General features: G+C 37.8%; 1 protein-coding gene across 1 annotated transcript in view; it reads left to right on the top strand.

Moving 5' to 3' along the window:
• The window catches only part of MMP24 (matrix metallopeptidase 24), a 536329-nt gene that overhangs the window by 429461 nt on the left and 85839 nt on the right, over nucleotides 1–21029 (top strand). The window contains exons 3-5 of the mRNA XM_044090093.1: nucleotides 832–948; nucleotides 5873–6177; nucleotides 9123–9284. Coding sequence (XP_043946028.1) covers nucleotides 832–948; nucleotides 5873–6177; nucleotides 9123–9284 — 584 coding nt within the window. The remainder of the gene's footprint in view (nucleotides 1–831; nucleotides 949–5872; nucleotides 6178–9122; nucleotides 9285–21029) is intronic.

The following is a 21029-nucleotide window of genomic DNA, read 5'->3' on the forward strand; positions in this document are numbered from 1 at the left end:
TCAAGAATCTAAAAGAAATTAAGCTTCCTTTCATATGCAGTGCCCACAATGAAAATGAGAAGTATCCTGTAAATACAGAGAGGTGACATTTGCATTTAGAACCACGTAACATTAGAATTATAAATTCAAAATATACTCATATATGAGACTCGGAAGACCCTCAAGTAAGATACCTCATTACAACGTTCCACATCCTTTTAAGATGACTACATATAATGTAAAGTAATTTCAATAGTACATAGACTAATGCAGACAGCATGAAATATCTAGTTATTAAAATAAATTATGTTAAAAATAAATAGGATAATGTATATTTAAGGTAGCCAGGCCTGTGGAGGGGGAAATAACACAACAGTCACTAAATAATGAGTGTGGTCATATACATGTCAGAGAGACAAATTAAAAATGTTATTTAGTGCAGCTTAACCCAAAGACTTGATTAGAGATGAGGAAATGTAGAGCTGGTCAAAGGATGTAGAACGAGCCAGCAAGAAATATAATGCAATTTGAAAGAAGTATAAATTTTCAAAATGTATTCTTAACAGATTAAATTTTTGAGAATGGTCCATTAATCACTTGACCCATTAACTGCCTGAATAGTTATGACATGTTTTCAAATATCTGAGAAGGCTCAAGTGTACTGCAAATGCATATAAAAATATCAGGAAAGCAATGTTTCTTTAAAAATTATGTAATTAAATTTACCACCTAGCAAATACTGTTCATTTAACTCTTCAGCTGTTTTTCAGAGCTTCCTTCAACTTTTGTATTTTCCACATAAGTCAAATGGTACAAATAATAATAATTCTCTCATCTGTGGTCTCTTACTAGCTGGATGAAAAAGCCTCGATGTGGTGTTCCAGATCATCCACATGTGAGTCGCAGGCGAAGAAATAAGCGTTATGCACTCACAGGACAAAAATGGCGCCAGAAGCACATTACATACAGGTATGGATGAAGGCTGTAAAAACCTGCTTTGCTATGCATCTAATGCATAAGATGTCCCATATCCAAGTTATTAGTCTATTTTTTAATTTTCATAGGGAGTGGCTTATTCTGTGAAAAAAAAACATTACTTAAAAAAAAATTCCTGTATAAACTGAATACAAAATGTCAATTACTAAACTATGTTGTAAAAATTACAACATTGTCACAAATGTATTTGATAAAGATGCTCTGAGCTAAAATGTGCATAACAAAAACAAATCTGTTTTTCCTAAAGGGTAAACATACTCTAGTATTATGTAGGAAGTCTATAAGAGAGTCAGATACTCTCATGGTGTTTTGTTAGAAGGATACAAATTTTGTGAAAACTCCAGTAAATCTGAATTACAAAGTCATCTTCATACAAACCAGTTTTATTGCAAACAGAAGTAAGTGAAGATGCTAATAAAATACTGACATTTTAAAAGTAACAAAAGCTAAAAGGACGGAAGTAGAACCTTGTCAAAAATTAGCTTGTGTGATGAAATGTACTAAGAAATCGGATGCTGCTCTGACATTTTGGGAATGGAAATGGCTTTCTGAAGATAAATGTGTAAGTGAGGCATTTCTGAATGGTGTTGGGTAGATTGCAAGAGTTATGTATAGGCAACGCATTTGAACATTTGAGTGTTGGATATGACAGTAAGAAGAAATATCTCTGAATGGAAGATGAGACATGATAGGAAGAATACTATGAATGGAGCTGGGCTGTAGGTGGGAGGGAGCCTTTGAGGTCTGTTGCTCACTTCTAACTATAACTTGTCTCTACAATATAGCAATTACTATTGAGAGTAGGGCAGGAGCAATGCCTCCAACCCAAGCAAGAAAAAAAAATTTGATTCCTCTTCTGAAATTCTTTATGAACTTACTGGAGCTACATATGTGTGTTTTGACATTATGTCATTATGTCGCTAAGCTATGAGCCAGAAAAGATTCTTAAGCTTTCTTTCTGGACTTGATCCCCTAGTTGTCAATAATTTTCACAGCATGTCATGTGTATGCAATGTACTGGTTGTATGAGTCTTTTTCAGAAGCTTACAGTGCAGTACCCTGTATAAGTTTTGCTGTTGTCAAGACAGAATGCATACAGCTGTACCCCCAGCTCTATGGTCTTAGCCCTTTTAATTTCTCCAAATCTTTTGGGTCTCTAATACCATGACAGGAATGGACCCCACTCCCAAGTCAAAGTGCGATTAAAGTTCTTGAAATTAGTATTGTTTCAATCTTTGATGTCAGCTAGAGGTGCTCTTCGCAACACCCGCAATATGCTCAGTAATGACTCCTTCTGCAATTTATATGGACTTACATGTATTGGTAACATATGTAAATATGATTGTAGAGTCTTTTTAATAAGAGCCGTTGCTCTTACTATTGGAACTGTTTATGCATCTTTCTTCCACATTGCTCTCTTTTCTCCCTGCAAATTCTGATATTTTATGATTTAGCTGTGGAAATGTGACCAGGTGAATGCAGTATAGCCTGTCTCCCAAACTATGCATAAATGGGATAAACACATTGCTGTGCCAGTTAAATATTCTGGCAATATGTTTTCATTTGCTTACAGCCATTTTGTTGTATCACTGTAGCATATTTCACAATTGCTGGAGTACACAATTTCAACATAGAATCTGAAGTGTTTGGTTAGAGTTTCCTGAGTGGTCAAGTATTGTAATCCCTCCAGTCGAAAAACAGGAAGCCAGTTTTTTTGCCCATCAGTGATTTCTCTTTCCCCTAGGTTAAGAACCCTCTGGAAAAAATACTTTTCTTTGTCAGTATAATTTGCTCATAACATGAAAATTCGAATACGTGTTAAGAGAACATGTACACTCAATGTGTCAGTTATTAAGTATTGTTGAACAGCTATTATGATTCAGACTTGAGATGTAGTAGATGCATCACCATTTTATGCCTTTGATGACTTAGAAATTGCCCAGTTGTGAGGTGACAAGGTATCCGTGTGCCCAAGGGCTGACCTTCTTTCTCCTGGAGGCCCACATGTTAGATAACCAACCACATGGACTGAAATTGAGTGACTAGAGGCCTGCTCTGCCATTCAGTCTGGAAGGTTATGGGATGGGTCACAGCATCACAGTAGAATTGTCCCCAAGCAAAAGACTGCAGGTTCTAGAAACTACAGCAGCAACTAACAACTGACCACCAGCCTTGTTGGCTTTCATGTTTGGGACAGTAAACGTATGTCAAGGCTGCTGCAAAGCATTGCACACAGTATTGAGGGAATGATAGGCAGCAATACGCTACAGCGTTATAGCAGCTGGGGGGGTTTGCTGCCCTGGCTGCTGCCCCTAAGGAGGAATGACTAGGCAGCAAAGGATCTAGAACCATCTGACTGCATGGATAGCAGGATAGAAAACAAATAATAATAATAAACTAATAATAAATTAGTAAGTAGGTTAAGGGACCTTGGCAGAGGCATTGTGGCAGTGATTCACAAAGTGATGATGGCCAATGACATTCAGCTACTTGGTGCTCAAGGAATCTAGAAATGCTGTGATTAAAAGTATTATGTTTCAGTAATGTCTCCTGTAAAAGCCAAATAAGTGGCCACAATTAAAAATATGTAGAAATAACATACACAGGGCCTGGTTATTCTATTTTATTTTTAGATTGCGGATATGTAAATTTCTTTAATCTGATTAGCTATTACTTCAACTGCAGACTGTGATGCACAGCACGAAAAAGCAGTGGTCACTAACATATCAAATAGTATCATTCTATTCATAGAAGGTGCCTTCCAGCATCAATATGTTTTTGTTCCTTTCTCAGTAAACAAATCTTAAGCTAGACCCTAAGATAAATTTACCTTGAACAAAAACAGAACAAAAATAATATGTGTTTTTCTCATTCTTTCTCACTTTCCCTATGGAGAGAAACATGCGAATGGCATAAATAATGCTGACTGTTTTCATTCTGTTTCTTGATAGACAGTACATCTTCCCTTTCTGCCTCTCTTTCTTTATCTGCCCATTTCTTCACCCCCCCCCCAAGTGTCAGGATACCAAATAGTCTCTGATGTGAGTAAAGTAATTTTACTGGTAGATATGAGCAGAATTCTGAATTCATACCTTATCTTGACATTATTATGTGGCAACATTCAATATCTTTACACTGAGTTAAGCAGTGGGAGCAAAAAAAAAAAAGAAAAAGAAAAATAGAAAGAAAAAAGTTAGTGTTAAGTAATGTACGTACCATATGTTCATATAGAAATGAATGCTAGTAAACAGTTGCAAAAAATTAGGCTTAGGCTGCTCAATGATATAAGTACTTTTAAAAACAGGTATAGATGACCCTTTCATGGACATATTCAGGTGATTCCCTCAATGTACACACACACACACACACACACACACACACACACACACACACACACACACACACACACACACACACTGCTCATTAATTCCCTCTTTAGCTATCTTTACAAGTGGTGCTGCCCTCAGTCAGGCAGAAGGATTATTTTACAATAATTTAACACAATAAAATTACTATTGAACACATATAGAAAGGAATGTCCAGATGTTTTATAAGTGACGTCTGCAAGGTGGTGAAGTGGTAAGAAATATTGCATCACAGCACTAGGTTTCCCAGTTCACTTCCTGACTTCCTGGCTGGTGTGCCTTCTATGTAGATTTTGCATGGCCACTATCTGAATACTGTTTTTTTGCAAGGGACTTGGTTTTCCTCCTAAATCTCTAATGCAGCTAAGTGAACTTTTGATAATCAAAACTGTCCCATCGTGTGTGTGTGTGTGTGTGTGTGTGTGTGTGTGTGTGTGTGTGTGTGTGTGTGTGTGTGTGTGTGTATGGGTCTACTTCAAAACAATAAAAGACAACATTAACGAAGATTAAATCACATAAATGACATCGCTGAAACCTGACTTTCACAAACAACCAGAATGCCGAAGGATTTCACAGGATAAGTATCTGGTTGGCCACCATCTAACAACGAAAGACTCCGCACTACCTCATACCCACCCAGGTGGGGGGGCTACATACCCTAAAACCCTGCAATGTGCGAAAGGCCCCCCAAACCCCCTTAGCTAAATAGACCAACTCTGGGATCACACTACAGTGGGGAAAAGAGCAACTTTCCACCTGTTGGCCACCTGGTTACTTACCCTGTGAAATCCTTTGGCATTCTGGCCGTTCATGAAAATCAGGTTTCAGTGATGTCATCTCTGTGATTTCATCTTTGGTAATGTGGTCTTTTGTTGTCTGTGTGTCTTTGTGCTGGTATGTGCATGTCTCCTGCAATGGACTAGCTTCCAAGCCAGGATTGTTTTCTGACTTCTGGAGATTGCTTGCTGTAATAGGCCATGCATCCCCATGAGTGTAAACTCAATAAAGTGGGTAGTGAAGCTGAATGGATACATAGCACACATACAGATACTTCAGGCACAGGCAATAATGCCCTTTTAGCTTGCCCATATACCAAAATAGTCATCAACAGTCAACAGTGGATATATTCTTTAACTGCATTACTCTCTGGAGATGTGTATCTAATGCACCTGGTGCTGTGTGTGGGCTAAAATCCCTCAGTCATTGGCATTATGTCATGTTATGCCCCAGATCTCAATCAGTCACTTTGCAGGCACCTTTTCTCATTTTGCATTGCTTCCTTAATGTTATTCTTTGTCCTTTGGTAGATGATATAGTTATTCATCACTTTTGTGTTGCAGTAATAAATAGCTATATTTTTGTATATTTTGTTTAATCTGTGTGTTTTGAATGAGATCATGGATGAACATCATTCACTTGGTGCTTGTATCAGATGAGACACAAATAATGTAAATGTTAATTTGCTGTTTTTAATAAAGTATATGAACATAGCATCTATTGTGCACTTACAAGTGCTTTGTTGTTGCTTGTAGCATACACAACTACACGCCAAAGGTTGGGGAGCTTGATACAAGGAAAGCAATTCGACAGGCATTTGATGTCTGGCAGAAAGTCACTCCACTTACCTTTGAAGAGATTCCCTACCATGAGATCAAGAGTGAGAGGAAAGAGGCAGACATTATGATTTTTTTTGCTTCTGGTTTCCATGGGGATAGTTCTCCATTTGATGGTGAAGGGGGCTTTTTGGCCCATGCATACTTTCCTGGACCTGGAATTGGAGGGGACACACATTTTGACTCAGATGAACCATGGACATTAGGAAATGCAAACCATGATGGTAAGTCTGTACCCTTTTCTCTGCACATCCACAGCTTGTTTTGTTGACCAGGTCTATCATACACTATATGTACATTTTATCTCTGTTGACAAAAAATTCAGCCTTATAAGAGTATGAGTTTTTCATGATTTTTTTATCTCTGTAGACAAATTTAGTCTGGCAAAACTACAGAATTTGTCAATATAATCCAAGTTTTATTTATTATGCCTCACAATTCAACACAATGGCACTGCTGCAAGCACATAAAGAACAATCCAACATACATGTTCAGCATTTATAAGTCATGCTGACTCCTCAAAGGGTGCTTTCTATTTTTAGTTTGACAGGTTGACCTACTCAACTGAGAAACACAAAGTAACTTGCACTTGGTTGAAGTACCCATCACTAAGCTCCTGACAAGTTTTCTAATCGAGTGATCTTGGCTTCATGTAACCTGCTTAAGCCTTACATGACTTTAATTATACTCAAGTTGCAAAGAATTTACAAAGTAATATATATAAGTTTATGTGTGCATATTCATGATTCACATGTATATACATGGGTCTACTTCAGAAGACTGACAAATCAAATGACTGAAGACCAAAATACTGAAAACTAAAAATACTGACATTTTTAATGCAGGGGCAAGTCGCCCTACACCCTTCATGTGGGGGCTGTGTTCCCCACACTCTCTGCTAATTATATAAACCAACTCCAAGATCGCACAACAGTAGAGAAGGGGTAAGTTCCATCTTTCAGTATTTTGAGTTTTCTGTATTTTGGGATTCAGTCTTTTGTTTTTTAAGTCTTCTGAAGTAGACCCATATACATACATACATACACACACACACACACACACACACACACATATATATATATATATATATATATATATATATATATATATATATATATATATATATATATAGATATGTGTGTGTGTGTGTGTGTGTGTGTGTGTGTGTACACACACACACACACACACACACACACACACACACACAGTGTGTATGTGTAATATATATAGTATATATATATATATATATATATATATATGTGTGTGTGTGTCTGTGTGTATACACACACACACACACACACATATATATATATATATATTATACAGACACACACACACACACACACACACACACACACACACACATACACACACACACAGACACACACACATACATATATATATATATATATATATATATATATATATATATATATATATTGGTTTTAGTAGAACATTTAAAAGTTCAAAACCACAAAATATCAATTCCCAAAAGATCAATCCAGTTCACCTAAAAAGCATTAAAAAACACTTACTTTATATAGGTGGCACCTCCCCCACCCCTGCTTACTTATATACACCAATTATATGATTGCACAAGAGCAAATCCCTACCCCCATTGACCTTCCACATACAAACGTTGGCATTCTTTATTTACCAGCTTATGACATCTGGAACTCATTCATCACTCTAGTGTGATCTCAGAGTTGGTATGTATAATTATCAGGGAGTCGGAGGGGTCCCCCTTGAAGAAAAACACTTACAGAATTTTTTTTCAGTTGTTTGTCTTTTGAGCATTTGTGCTTGATCATTTGAGGTTCATTGTTTTTGTTTTTTTGTTGTAGTGACGTATATATATATATATATATATATATATATATATATATATATTTATTTATTTATTTATTGAGTACATTTGTTAATTTGGCAAGTACACTGATCCAGTGACCCTTTTCAGGCACTACCCAGGTCAGATAGCAAATAAGAAAGACATTATTGTACAATGAGATTACAATGCAAATATTAATAATATAAATACACATGACAATGATATCACTTGTAAGACAATAGAGTGATTGTATTGGCATTAATCAATGTAGATTACAGATGATAAAAAACAGTGTGTTGAAAAAAGGAAGCATGCCAACAATGGAAGTTAAGGTGGGAAGAAGAGAGAGATATTGTATACAGAATTAAATCGGTATAAGAGAAGTATGTCAAAGGCATGTATAACCCTTGGTATTAGCTGAGAGAAATAAAAAGGTTACTAATACTTAGTGCATGATGAATAAAATATAGTTAAAAAGAGATTATGATAGAACATAATAAAAAGTTGTAAAAAGACAGAGGATTAGGATTTAGAGAATAGCACCATGAAAATGGCGGGGGTATGAACGATGCTTATAAATAAATAATTAAGGATTCATGGCAACTAGCTGAAGGCAGTTTTAGTGAACATAAAGCCAAAACTACCTTTTGCAAGCATCTGAGAAAAGGTTTTCTGTTTGCAGGTGGGATATGCCCACCCCCAAACTTATATATACCAACTCTGAGGTCTCACAACAGTGGAGAAAGAGGCAAACTCCACTGTTGATTAATTTAGTTTAGGCAAATATACTTTGATCTTTTCACGTTCGCCAAATCTGCCTTTGGCTACTGGATCTGCTCCTGTAAATAAATACATAAGAAGACTAGAAGTCATCTAATGTAAATTGGAGTAGGCAAATTAATGCAATGTTACAAAATTACAAGGTTACTAAGTGGTAAATCAGCCATGACTGTTAATACAGTGACACTGAAGGGATTCCTTGCTGTGTTTCTTCAACAATTTTCTGAAGTCTTTGAAGCAGGTGGTCAACCTTATTGATGTATGACTAAAGTAATAGTGCAAATGATCAGACTTTTCAGTGAAACCAGTGTAATAATGTGATAAGTAAAGTGCTTTTCTGGATTTTCTTGACTTTCTTTCTCTGTGAACTGCTATAATCGGTATACTTAGTTTACAGCAAAATGGCTTATCACTTGTACTTTCTAAACGAAATTTAGAAAGGTTGTTACCATTAGAAATTCTTGTGATGTGCAAATAAGTACTCTTTAAGATGTAAACTTTTAGTTAAACTGAAAAATAAATTAAATGGTTTTACCCACATATACATATCTTTCACTCTAGGTAACGATTTATTTCTGGTGGCAGTGCATGAACTTGGACATGCTCTTGGTTTGGAACATTCCAATGACCCCAGTGCCATTATGGCTCCATTCTACCAGTACATGGAAACACATGGCTTCAAGCTTCCTCAAGATGATCTGCAGGGAATCCAGAAGATCTATGGTTTGTTGACATGAACTCTATGATGTTACAGAATGACTGTACCAGGTCAGGCAAGGTATTCATGAACTCTGTGATGTTGCAGAATGACTGTACCAGGTCAGGCAAGGCATTCAGCCTCAGAATGCTTAAAATGTGGGGGCATTTTCTGTGCTATCACTTTGTTACTATTATTTATTTATTTATTTTTATTTTATTTTACATTTGTTGACCGGGAAAGTCCGACTGGAGCGAGGTCCATTTACAGCGGAGTCCCGGCGAGAAAAGCTCCACTATTATACTACATGTTCAGTGATAATATATGCAATACTAGATATTATTTACAATACAAGATATTACATGCAAGAAAAACATGATTAAAGTGATTTGTTCAAAACTAACGAAAGGACTTCATTGTAACAATACAATCATCAGATACATCACATATGCCAGTATAAACAGACAATTACATTGTAACAATACAATCATCAGATACATCACATATGCCAGTATAAACAGACAATTACATTGTAACAATACAATCATCAGATACATCACATATGCCAGTATAAACAGACATTTACATTGTAACAATACACTCATCAGATACATCACATATGCCAGTATAAACAGACAATTACATTGTAACAATACACTCATCAGATACATCACATATGCCAGTATAAACAGACAATATTTATTGCTGAGCAGGTTTGAGCGTGACCACAGGAAGGCCCTGTATGGCAGTTTTGAGGAGAAGTTAGTACTGTAATATAGAGACCGTAAGCAGAATATAGAGGAAGGTAGGAAGTATTTGAGGAGAGCAGGAGAGCAGAGCAATTAAAGCTATTGACTAGATTTCAAAGCTGGCCAAGACACTACATCCTCTGTAGTCTTGTGACCACCAAAACAAGTGTAATGAATCAAGAGACACTGCAACAAATGTGAGATATTATCCTGATCTATGTTATTTTCATAAAACTACAAATGGTCGGAAAGATGAAATTGAAGTGGTAGCTATGTGTCAGAGAAGTACTAACTCATTTCTATAAATGTAAATAAAATATATAAAATATTTCTATATTGGGATTGTACACCTGACCAAATTTTCTCAGCTGCATTAGTGCATGTTCCTAACATTAACAGAAGACACTGATAGCAGTTTACTAAAACATTAATTATGGTTGCCTCTGCTAATAACAGAAAGAGTAAAATGGGAATTTGAAAATAAGAAAAAACACTTGCACATGAAAAGAAGCTTTATTTATGTTTCAGACAATTCAGGAAAGAGAACTATGGGACAGGCATATACTTTGGTTCTCTTTTTATTCTGTCTTTATAGGTTCATAGGTGTTGACTAGGCTACTGACCACAAGGGCCTTTATAAGCCTAGCCATGCATCCCATATCTCTGACAAGTCCTGGTATGCTTGATAAGTGTAAGCAGGGACTTGGGAGATAAAACATTTACAAGAAGGGGCCTAGGAGATGAACTATTTACAGGCTGCTTGTGTCCAAGTTACACTTGAATTGGGTTAGGGAAAAACTCTGCTTCACATGGAAGGAGAGCCTGTTCCAGAGAAGGATTAGTCTCTGAGATACATGGCTGCCTCTCCAGCAGGTCCTATTTATAACAGCCAAGGTTTAAGTCTTTAGAATGGGTAATTCAGGTGCTGTTTGTTTTGTGGATATGCAAGAAGTCCATCAGGGTAGGGTCTGACAATGCCCTGTATGCCAGGCATAGATCTTTAGAAGACAGAATACAGGGACAGGGCCCTGAGATGGTCTGCACAGGACATTTTACTTAGGCCCTGTATTCTTTTAGTGAGGAACCTCTGTGGACGTTCCAGTTGTTGGATATGCCCGGTTAGGTACATACCAAAGGGGGCACTGTACTCAATGATAGGTCTGACGAATGCCAAATACAGTGGAACAATGACTTCCTTGGACTTTAGATGCCATACCTTTCCTATAAGTTGTGCAACATAGAATGATTTCCTCATTACTGTAGACATATGATGGTGATTTGACGTCAGTGTTTTATTTGTTTCCTCCAGGACTTTAAAACATATGAAAGGCTTTGTAAAATACATTATTAATGGTAGTATTTATTTGAAAAAATAATGAAATAATTTTATCTTTATTATGCAAAGTTTAATAAAAATTGCCAAAAGAATCTTAAAGTTTGTTTTATGGGATGCTTAGACTCTTGCATCATGTCTATAGGAGCGACAAATGCATACATTTGGTAAGTTCAGCAGCAACTGTGATAGGAGTTAGAATGCAGAACACCACAGGATAGGAAAAGAAAGTGCACACATATGCAACTATGAAGGCCTTTTCAGTGAACCACTGGAGTAGGGAAACATCCTCTTCTCAGACAGTAGTATGCAGTGCTTGGTATTATCATGGCTGTGCATGTGTACATCTTTGTGTTTCCTCCCTTTAAATGGTCCCATTCATGAATATCTGCTCCATTAAATGTTCCTTCCTATATATTTTGTGTGCATGTATGTACCAATATCTACATATACACACACATTTTATGCAAACTGCAGCGATATACAGAAAGACATTAGAAAGAGAGAAACAAGAGTTGAGTAGTTGTATTAGAAAAAAATGCAACCTTACTTCTCTAGGACATAACGCCAAAGCAGTAGGTCCTGGTACAAATTTTAAATCACTTCAGTTCATGCAGCCCCTATTCTAATCCCCCACTCTAATACAGCAAGTTCTGAATGGCCCAACACTTCAACCGCCCCCCCCCCCCTGAAGAACAGCTGCTCTGTAAAGACAAGCCACTGATTTGAACCCAGGCACTGCAGGATCCATGTAGATTAACAACTCAAGAACCCCTAAGTTGCTGATTTGAAAACAGGCACCAGAGGACTCATGGAGGACAGCAATTGCAGAACTCCTGATCACTTATATGAGCCATGGTACTTCAAGGCCAATATAGACCTGCAACTCTAGAACCTGTAGAACATCTAGACATTTGTCTGAACCCAGACACCAAGGAACAATTAAAGATAACAGCCCTAGGATTCTCAGCCCATTGGTCTACAGACCAGGCACCCCAGAACCACTACATAGCAGCAACTCTAGAACATGAGTTACTGATCTGAACCTTGTCACCCCCCAGTCAGATTCCCCATCCACTATAGTAAAACTAAGTACCACAGTACTGTTTCATTACAGCAGCTATAGACATCCCAGCAACTGATGTGTTTCAGGTAAATTGAGCCAAAGTAGGCAGCGACTCTAAAACCCAGGCACCCAAGGAATAATGCAGAATAAAACCTGTAGAATTCCAGCATCTAATCTGAACCCTGGCACCCTAGTGCCCATACTGGACCGCAGCTCAGATGCATTCCAGCTACTGATTTTACAAAGTCATGCTGGACCATTAATGAATACCAGTTCTAAAAGCCCCACTGCAGCCAATGATTTTAAAAAGACATGTGAGGCCAATGACAAGCAGCAGTTCAGGAAACCCCACTCCAGACACTGATTTTTGAAAGTTATGCAGGGCCAGTGATGAACAGCAATTGTAGAGACCCCACTCCAGCTACAAATTGTGCAAAGAAATGCAGGGCTAATGATGAACAGCAGTTCTAGCGAGCTGCCTGATAGCTGTTCTTGAATCTTTCATCTACCACACATTCACTTGCATAGATATATGTATATATATATATATATATATATATATATATATATATATATATATGTAGTACACTGATCTGCATGCAGAAATATTCAATGTTGCTGCAGTGGAGGGAAGTCTGAAACAAAGAAGTCCATGAATAGGGAAGATTAGACAGTAATAATAAGAAAATACAATAGGATAAAAATGAGAGGAGGTTGCTAAAAAGGAATATCCCAGATATGTTGGAATGTTGCCACCTGCAAAAATAAATAAAACTGGCACAAAATCCAGTTAGTAGCAGGTGGCATTGAACAACTTGATGACAGGTAATTACCACAGTCAAAAGAGACCAGGATGGAGTAAATCTGCTTAGCAGACATCAGACAGAGAGAAACAGTAAGTCAGGGAGAGGTGGGATTTAGTAACTAGAAGCACCCAGTTCATGATGTCAGTGAGGAATACACAGCTCACCTCAATTGCTGCGTGAGGCTAATGGCTAAGCTTCTTGGATATAATAGCTGATCACTGGGGGAGTACAGGTGCAACTGCAGTGTGCAAGGCAGGGAAATTATACAAAGGGTGGCACCGGGCAGAGTCAGAGAAAGCAAGCAGGAAGGCAGATATGCCTATTGTCAGTAGCAGCAGACATGGAGAGTAAAAGGGAGAGACAGGGAAAGAGTAAAATTGTTCTAGCATCTGTCGTTTAATTCCAGAATGTGTGCACATTGGGATGCAACAGGGTATGCTGCAGTTTCCTGCATTGCATGCTTATTAACCACAAAAGGCTTACTGGTAACAGAGTAATACAGTGTTAAAATACCAAGGCAAAGATGAGGTCTGACTCACAAACTCATGTAAGCTGTCCTGAGTGAAGCGCAGTACACTAAAGAACTCCTAATGTATTAAATGGACATCTTTTGTAATCTGGAAATAGCACATAAAATACTTCACAATACCACTGAAAGAAAAGCAGACTTCATACTTCATCAGCACCATTCAATGACTGCAGCTGCAGCTTTTATAATCTCTATGTAGGCAAAATTTTGCTAGTAAAAATAGTAGTCATGAATTCTTTAATATTTGTGAACTGATAAACGAAAGGGGCTTGCTTTTCAGAATGCAGCAGCTTTGAAGTTAGGTGCTGTTTAATATTCTAAAGATTTCAGTGCAATATGCAGGTGACATATAGGTTCTATTTTAGCTTGATGTTTCAGTAAAACACACTGATTTAAACTTAAAACAAGTGATTGAATCAGTTCAAGCGATGTGTCTTCTTACCTGGATAAAGCCCCCTATCTCCAGGTTCAGTGGCTGTAAACCATTTTCAAGTATAATAAGCTCTAGGATTTTACTGCATTTGGGGGTAAGCAGACATCCCTCCTACAGTGACCTGTTTGGAGGATTCAATAGTTTTAATAAACTGACCAAAAATTCTGATTTACAAAGCTGGCTGTTGAATAATTAATATGCTCTCATATGCTATGTTGTTGAATCAGCATGTGTCAGATTTTGTTTTCATGGTGTTGTGTGTTTTTTTTTTTTTATATATATACAGAAAAGCTTGGTTTTATACTTTGGGCAATATTTCACTAACATTTTTCTGCTGTAACTTTGAAGTTAGGTACAGCAGGCAAAGTAGCAGAAGTGGGAGACTTGTCCCCCACCACCACCACCACCACCCCCACGGTAACTGATGTGTCCATTGTGTGGTTGCATTCACTGTGATATTTACTTGAAGCAGTTCATAACAATGGATAGCAAATCCTGAAAGCAAAAAAAGGCATTTTCCAGAAATATTGAATCACACCAGCACCAAAAAAAAAAAAAAAAAAGTCATTTTCAGGGGACCTTTGCCCCTCCCCCAACCACATGCCCTTAACTGAATATACAAACTGCCTCACCTCAAGGTAGGATATTTTTCTTATAAACTCTTTTGTGATTCAGTGTTCTGTACTTCTTCCTGTTTACTTATATAATGGTTGTTGATCGTAGATGTCTCAATGGACACTACTTATTTAAACAGGAGGTACAGGGGAAAAAAGCTCCAAAATTTTCAATTTGATTATCACAGCATGCAAGTAAAATACACTATTTTAGTCTCAGTACCTGCTTAATTCAATTCAAAGTTGTGGAAAGCCAAAGTCTATCCTGACAAGCAATGGACATGAAAAAAAAAAAGTCAGTCCTGAATGAGACAGCAATTCATCCATCACAAGAAACACACACCCAGGTGGATATCACTCACACCTGATGGTAGACTGGGAAAAAGCCACTCCAGCTGCCTGGGAACTCTTATACAAGAGCAGTCATCAATAGTTTAATTACCAAATACTCAACAATGCTGTGTGAATACCTAGTCAGAATATTTGTTTGCTGATAAACAGAATGCAGATCTCCACTGCAACCTGTGTAATAGATAATGCACTTCAAGAAAAATCTTTATTTTAAATAATGTCACCTAGGAGTGACTCCCTGCTTTATGCTCACTGCTTACCAAGATAGTTTCTGGCTTTCCACAGTCTTAAATTGAATTAAACAGGTACTGTGAGTGAAGATTCAAAAGCATTAATATTGTGCAAAGAATTTCATAAAGTCCTGTTTAGTATAGCCATGCCACTAAAGTGGAAGCTTTGTGAAGCATTTTTTTCTCTGTTATGCAGGCATTTGTGCTTCAGTGAAGGCAGAAGCACTGCAAATCAACACTGGTGTACACTGCCTGTGAGGTTTTGTTCCATATGTATTGCCCACCACATTCACCATGCCCAATCTATCTCTGACTTTCAGTGTTTTCAGTCAGTGTCAGTTGGCCGCGGTGGTGCAGTGGTTAGCGTTGTCGCCTCACAGCAAAAGGTTCTCCGGTTCACTTCTCTTGATGGAGTGCCTTCTGTGCAGAGTCTGCATGTCCTCCCTGCGGCTGAATGAGTTTTAAAGACATGCAGGTAGGTGTGTGTATGTGTGCCTTCTGTGAAGGTTGGGCACCGGACTGGCAACTCGACACCATAAAAACTCCACTGCCAATCAAGCTGCAGACTGTTGATCCACTGTGGCGACCCTTAAAGGGAGAAAAAGAACGACATTGTTTTGATGTCATACCTTCACCATATTTTGCTTATTTGACAACCCAAGCTTGCAAAGGTTGGAAACATTCTAAAACAGCATTGTACACGACAGAAACAAGTGATAATGTCGATCATTATCGGTATCATATTTCACTGGCCTTCCAGGAAGGCAGTTGTTTCCAAAGTAATGCATAAACAATGTGCTATTGAAAGAATATCTGCCTTATTTTCATCAAATGTAAACACCTAGTATAGTTCCAGGAATCATAACAGAGGTAATCGCTTCTCATGTAATATAAAATTCAAGGAAGCGCTGTCTAGAAGTTTGAGTAGAATCATTGGTACTTAGATATTATCGCAACCAGATGATTGCGATTCTCTTGCAACCAGGTTCCAAATCTCTGATAATTCCTGACATCATGGACAAATTAGTTGTTGTCCTTAATATCATGATTTGGGACAGTTTACTAACCTGCATGCCTTTTTGCACTGTCTTGCAAATTGGAGTTGAGATGACCTGAGCGTTATGTGAGGAAAATGTAGTGGCTGGCTCTGGAAGTTGGTTGCAAAAGAGCAGTGTTGGCCCCGGGAGTGTCCTCCTCAGTGATGTGTGTTTAATGATAAATGAATCACGTCTGTAGATGTTGCGGCTTCCCCCTTTTTGGATGGCGTGGGAACTGTCAGTTGCTTTTTACCCCTTTTGAGCTGCTATGGGAACTGTCAACCTTCAAAACAGTTCTGGGGAAGGGAGTATGCCGCAGACGCAGCTATTTGCATCCGGCCACAAAATGTCATCACTTCAAAGGAGAATGTGTCATGTCTTTTCGAGATCGAGTTTTGGGCAAACCAGAAAGAAACACAATAGTATTTTCAAAACTGTTTACATTTAGTGAGGTTGTGCTGTGATTGTGATTCAGAGTAATTACTCCGTTTCACATAGTTCTGCTGTGTTGTACACATAACAGAACTTGGAAATGTAGTATGACTGACATGATGTCAGGAAACGGCATAGCTTCAAACAAATAGTCATTTTTCAAATAGTACACTTTTTCTCCTACCTAAACAAAGTGTTTTTTTAAAGATAACATTGCCTGTGTGATTTCTGCATATATTTCTGGTTGCATTCACACACCGGGAAGCAAGAGGTATTATCGCAAAAATCCAGTTGCGATAATACGTAAGTACCAAATCATCATTTCTTAGATAGTGTTGCAAAGAAATTTGCAATCATTGAATTGACATCAGCCTTTTGGAAGTAAACATAATATCTTTGTGTTCACTTATGTCTTCAGATGTGACTGATGTACCTTATGTCACAGTATTCAGTATACATACTGTGATTTGTGCAACATACAACAAAGATGCCGATTTATTGTGTCCTTGCATATTATTCTGTATAGTTTGACACAAAACTGACTTTAGGAAAATGTCATATTTACAAAATAAAATATATGCCTGTGGACAGTGTCAGTACATTCTTCACTGGTCGTAAGAAGCAAAGTGTGAACTGGTAGCTACTTACACATTTATATTATAATAAAACTGTCATTTCATTTTAAAAGGTAATTCTTCAGATACAAGATAATATGATAACTTCTGATATTTTCTGTATTGGTGGATGTTGTATGGCTTGTTTTAGGCATCATCAGTCAAACCCAGGTCACCCGGATTGTAGACACGGCTTTAACCTTCTATGCCACCAGAGAGCCTATAGTAAAATATATATTACTGTGAGTAGTTGTTATAATGCTTCATTTAATCTTAATATAGAAAATGTGTCCAGAATCAGAGTACAATGCAAATGCAAAACCACCCTAGAGTGGTGTTCTGGCAAACTATACTAACAGGATGATGCTGGGAATAAAGGGGAAAAAAGAGCAGTGATGGGCTTAGATCATAAACGCCATCACAGACGTGAAGTTTGCACTGCATTAAACAATATCCGAATTGGTACTTTAGCACTACTGGGTTTATAAGACAAATATCTGAGAGTGTGATTGGAAGAGAAATTTGTAGAGAGAGAATAAAAAGCAGAAATAATGTAATTTAGGATGGAAATTAGGTTACTGACCTGGCATCATATTCAAATTAATGTTAAGTTTAATGATGTTATAGTGTTGTACTACAAGGCACACTGTCACTGAATAAATCTTCCAAAAGATGCAAAATTACTGTGCTTTAATATGCTGCAAACAAGATTAGTAGAAACATTATACTTTATGCAAGCTATGCAAGTTATTTTTAAGTTCTTTTTATGGCAGCACTTTATTCTTACGTGTGTTATCACGTTAATGTTTCTTGCAATGTCGAAGGCTTTTATGTTAGCACTATAAAAAGTCATAGTTTGACCATCAATAAACTACTTATGTGGCTGTGTGCCAAAAGTGCTGAACTCATATGGCATGAGTGAGCAGCAAGCCTTCTATGACTAATATTTGGATAATTTATTAGGACAGAACCTGGTACAGTCAATACATTCTTTACTGGAATCAGCAGAAATGCAAGCTCTTGTCAGATGCTCCAGTGGGAATAACTTGTATTACTAAATGCTCAGGGATCTCCCCTTAAAACAAAATAACAACATAGCTAAATGCCATTAAACTGCATTATAAACCATAAAGCAGTGCATAGCTCATTAGGACAATTTCTTCACATCCAAGCATCCTTGCTTATGGCACGTTAACGCTGAAGTTGTTTGCTAAGAATCTCTTTACTGAAGTGAGACCAATTTATAATATTCTCTCAGATCAATATAGTGATAGGAGAGGTAAATGGTCTGGGTTATGGAACCTGACAAAACTAATCTTGTTATCACAAGCAGCTAACTGAGCAAATGTATGATGAAGATAAAACAAAGGTGTGCTTCAAACTACTATTACCAAAGGCAAGCACAATCAATGATTACAAGATGTTGTTGCTGCAGCACCTTAGACCCTGAAACAGGCCTTGTTATATAACTACAATGAAGGGACCACGATTGGAAGGAAATGTAGCCGAGGCTAAATATAGGCAATATTGCTTTTCTGGACAATTTATTATTGAGTGCAACTCTGAAGACTTTTTTATTATGTTGTCCTGTAACTCCAGGTATCAGTAACCTTTTAAAAATATATCCAATATGGTGTACTGGAAACATTATGATTTTTAAATGACTATTTTTAAAGACATTTTACAACATTCCTTGCACGCAATTACTCAAGTCCTATTATTAGAAAAAGCTTCTTCTCCATTTAGTTGTGAATTAGATATATTTCATTTTGTGAGTCATTTACAAATGCAATTCTTGAAAGCAATAATAATAAAGTAAAAGTTTTCAGAAATACTCAGTTGTGAAAGTTGTATCAGTAATATATCAATAGCCACATCATGTATCCGCCACAAAATAATTGCGCATTCATTAGGAAGCCCAAACTACATACGAGATGGTGAGCAAGTTCAACCAGTATTCGATAGAAATGCAACTTCAATCAATTCAGACTTTAAAAAATGTGCTAAATCTCCATCACCCTTTTCTCAGACATAAATGTGCATTTCAGGTTATCAGCAAAAGTACATTTCAACTGCTTCAGGGAGCTTTACATGAAAAAGTCAATAACCTATCGATAGAACACACAAAAACCAAAGTTAACAATAAAACAAATAGAATAATTATGTGCATAGTAAAAGCAAGCCGCGGTGGTACAGCAGTAGCGTTGTTGCTTCTCAAGAAGAGGTTCTCCTGTTCGATCTATGGCTGGAGTGGAGTCTGCATGTCCTCCTCGTGCTCGAGTGGCCTCCGAAAGACATGCGTGAATGGGTGGTGGGCTGACAATTCGGCACCGTAAAAAACCTGCTAGCAATCATTAGCGGACCGCTATAAAACTTGAGAGTGGTGTTAGTGGAGCAATGGGTACTACACATGCCTTTGGTAAAGAAGGCTGTGGGTTCTATTCCCATGCCAAGTAGATGGAGTGCTCACATTGTAGTGCAGCATAAAGGGGGTGTGGCACTTATAAGTGTATCATCTTTTGGATTAGATATTAAACTGAGGCCCCATCTGCCTGCTTTGGTGGTAGCTCAGGTAGATGTGAACGATCTCACAGCACCTATTGAAAAGAGTAAGGGAAGTTCCTTGATGGCCTGGCCAAGTTTCCCTGAGTAGTATAAATACCACTTTGGGTCTCCCCTGAAAGTAGAAGTGGGACTAACCTGATCAACAAAGAATAAATGCATTAAAAGTTTGAAATTAAATCCACATCTTTGTAATCATTTTAAAAGTAAAGCAGAAAACCGTATGCAAACTGACAGTTTTGAACAGTGTTTATGGTAATTTAGGGGGGAGAGATAAGTAATGGGATAATGGAATGGCTTTGGGGGGAGCTGTCCCATTACCCTGCCTAAGGAAATATTTGAACATGATCTGGCTCTGCTCTAACAGCAAACAAGTCTTTTGGAATCTTGCCCACTGTGTATATAACACTGGCCCTTAGTTCTGGATGTAGGCTAACTGAAAGGACATAACTGTGCCAATTTATATATTTATTCCGCTGATCCCAGCCCACCCACTGACAGTACAGTTGCTGTATCACATCTTAAGATATACATAGGCTCATATTCCAGCATTTGTGTCATTTCCAGAACCTGCACCTCCATTCTGTTCAGACCATAGAAGTCACTATACCTGGGATACAGTTTGAAATAGAATGCCTGCCATAACAGTGAGCTTAGGATAAAAAATATGCATGTCGCAGTCAGCATTCTCATAGGATCATAGGAAGCTACTAGGCTATTAGCCCTGAGGCCCTTACAAGCCTAGCCAAGAATTTAGCCCATGTTCCAACAAGTCAGCACCCTATGCCACTGTCCAGCAGGGACACAGGTGGAATCCCAGTGGTGTATTTTCTGTTCCCCATCCAGTTATCCAGGTTGAGCTTAAAAAGGGTTAATGAGGTAGTCTGATTTACGTGGAGAGGGAGACTATTCCACAAAAGGGGGAGTCTCTGGGACACAAATCTGTGCCCCCATGAAGTCCTATTGATGTCACAGACCAGGTTGAGGTCGCACATGCTGGTTACTCAAGTGGAGC

The sequence above is a fragment of the Protopterus annectens genome, chromosome 12.part0 (assembly GCF_019279795.1).
Source record: "Protopterus annectens isolate FY-2018-M chromosome 12.part0, PAN1.0, whole genome shotgun sequence".
Taxonomy (NCBI): domain Eukaryota; kingdom Metazoa; phylum Chordata; order Ceratodontiformes; family Protopteridae; genus Protopterus; species Protopterus annectens.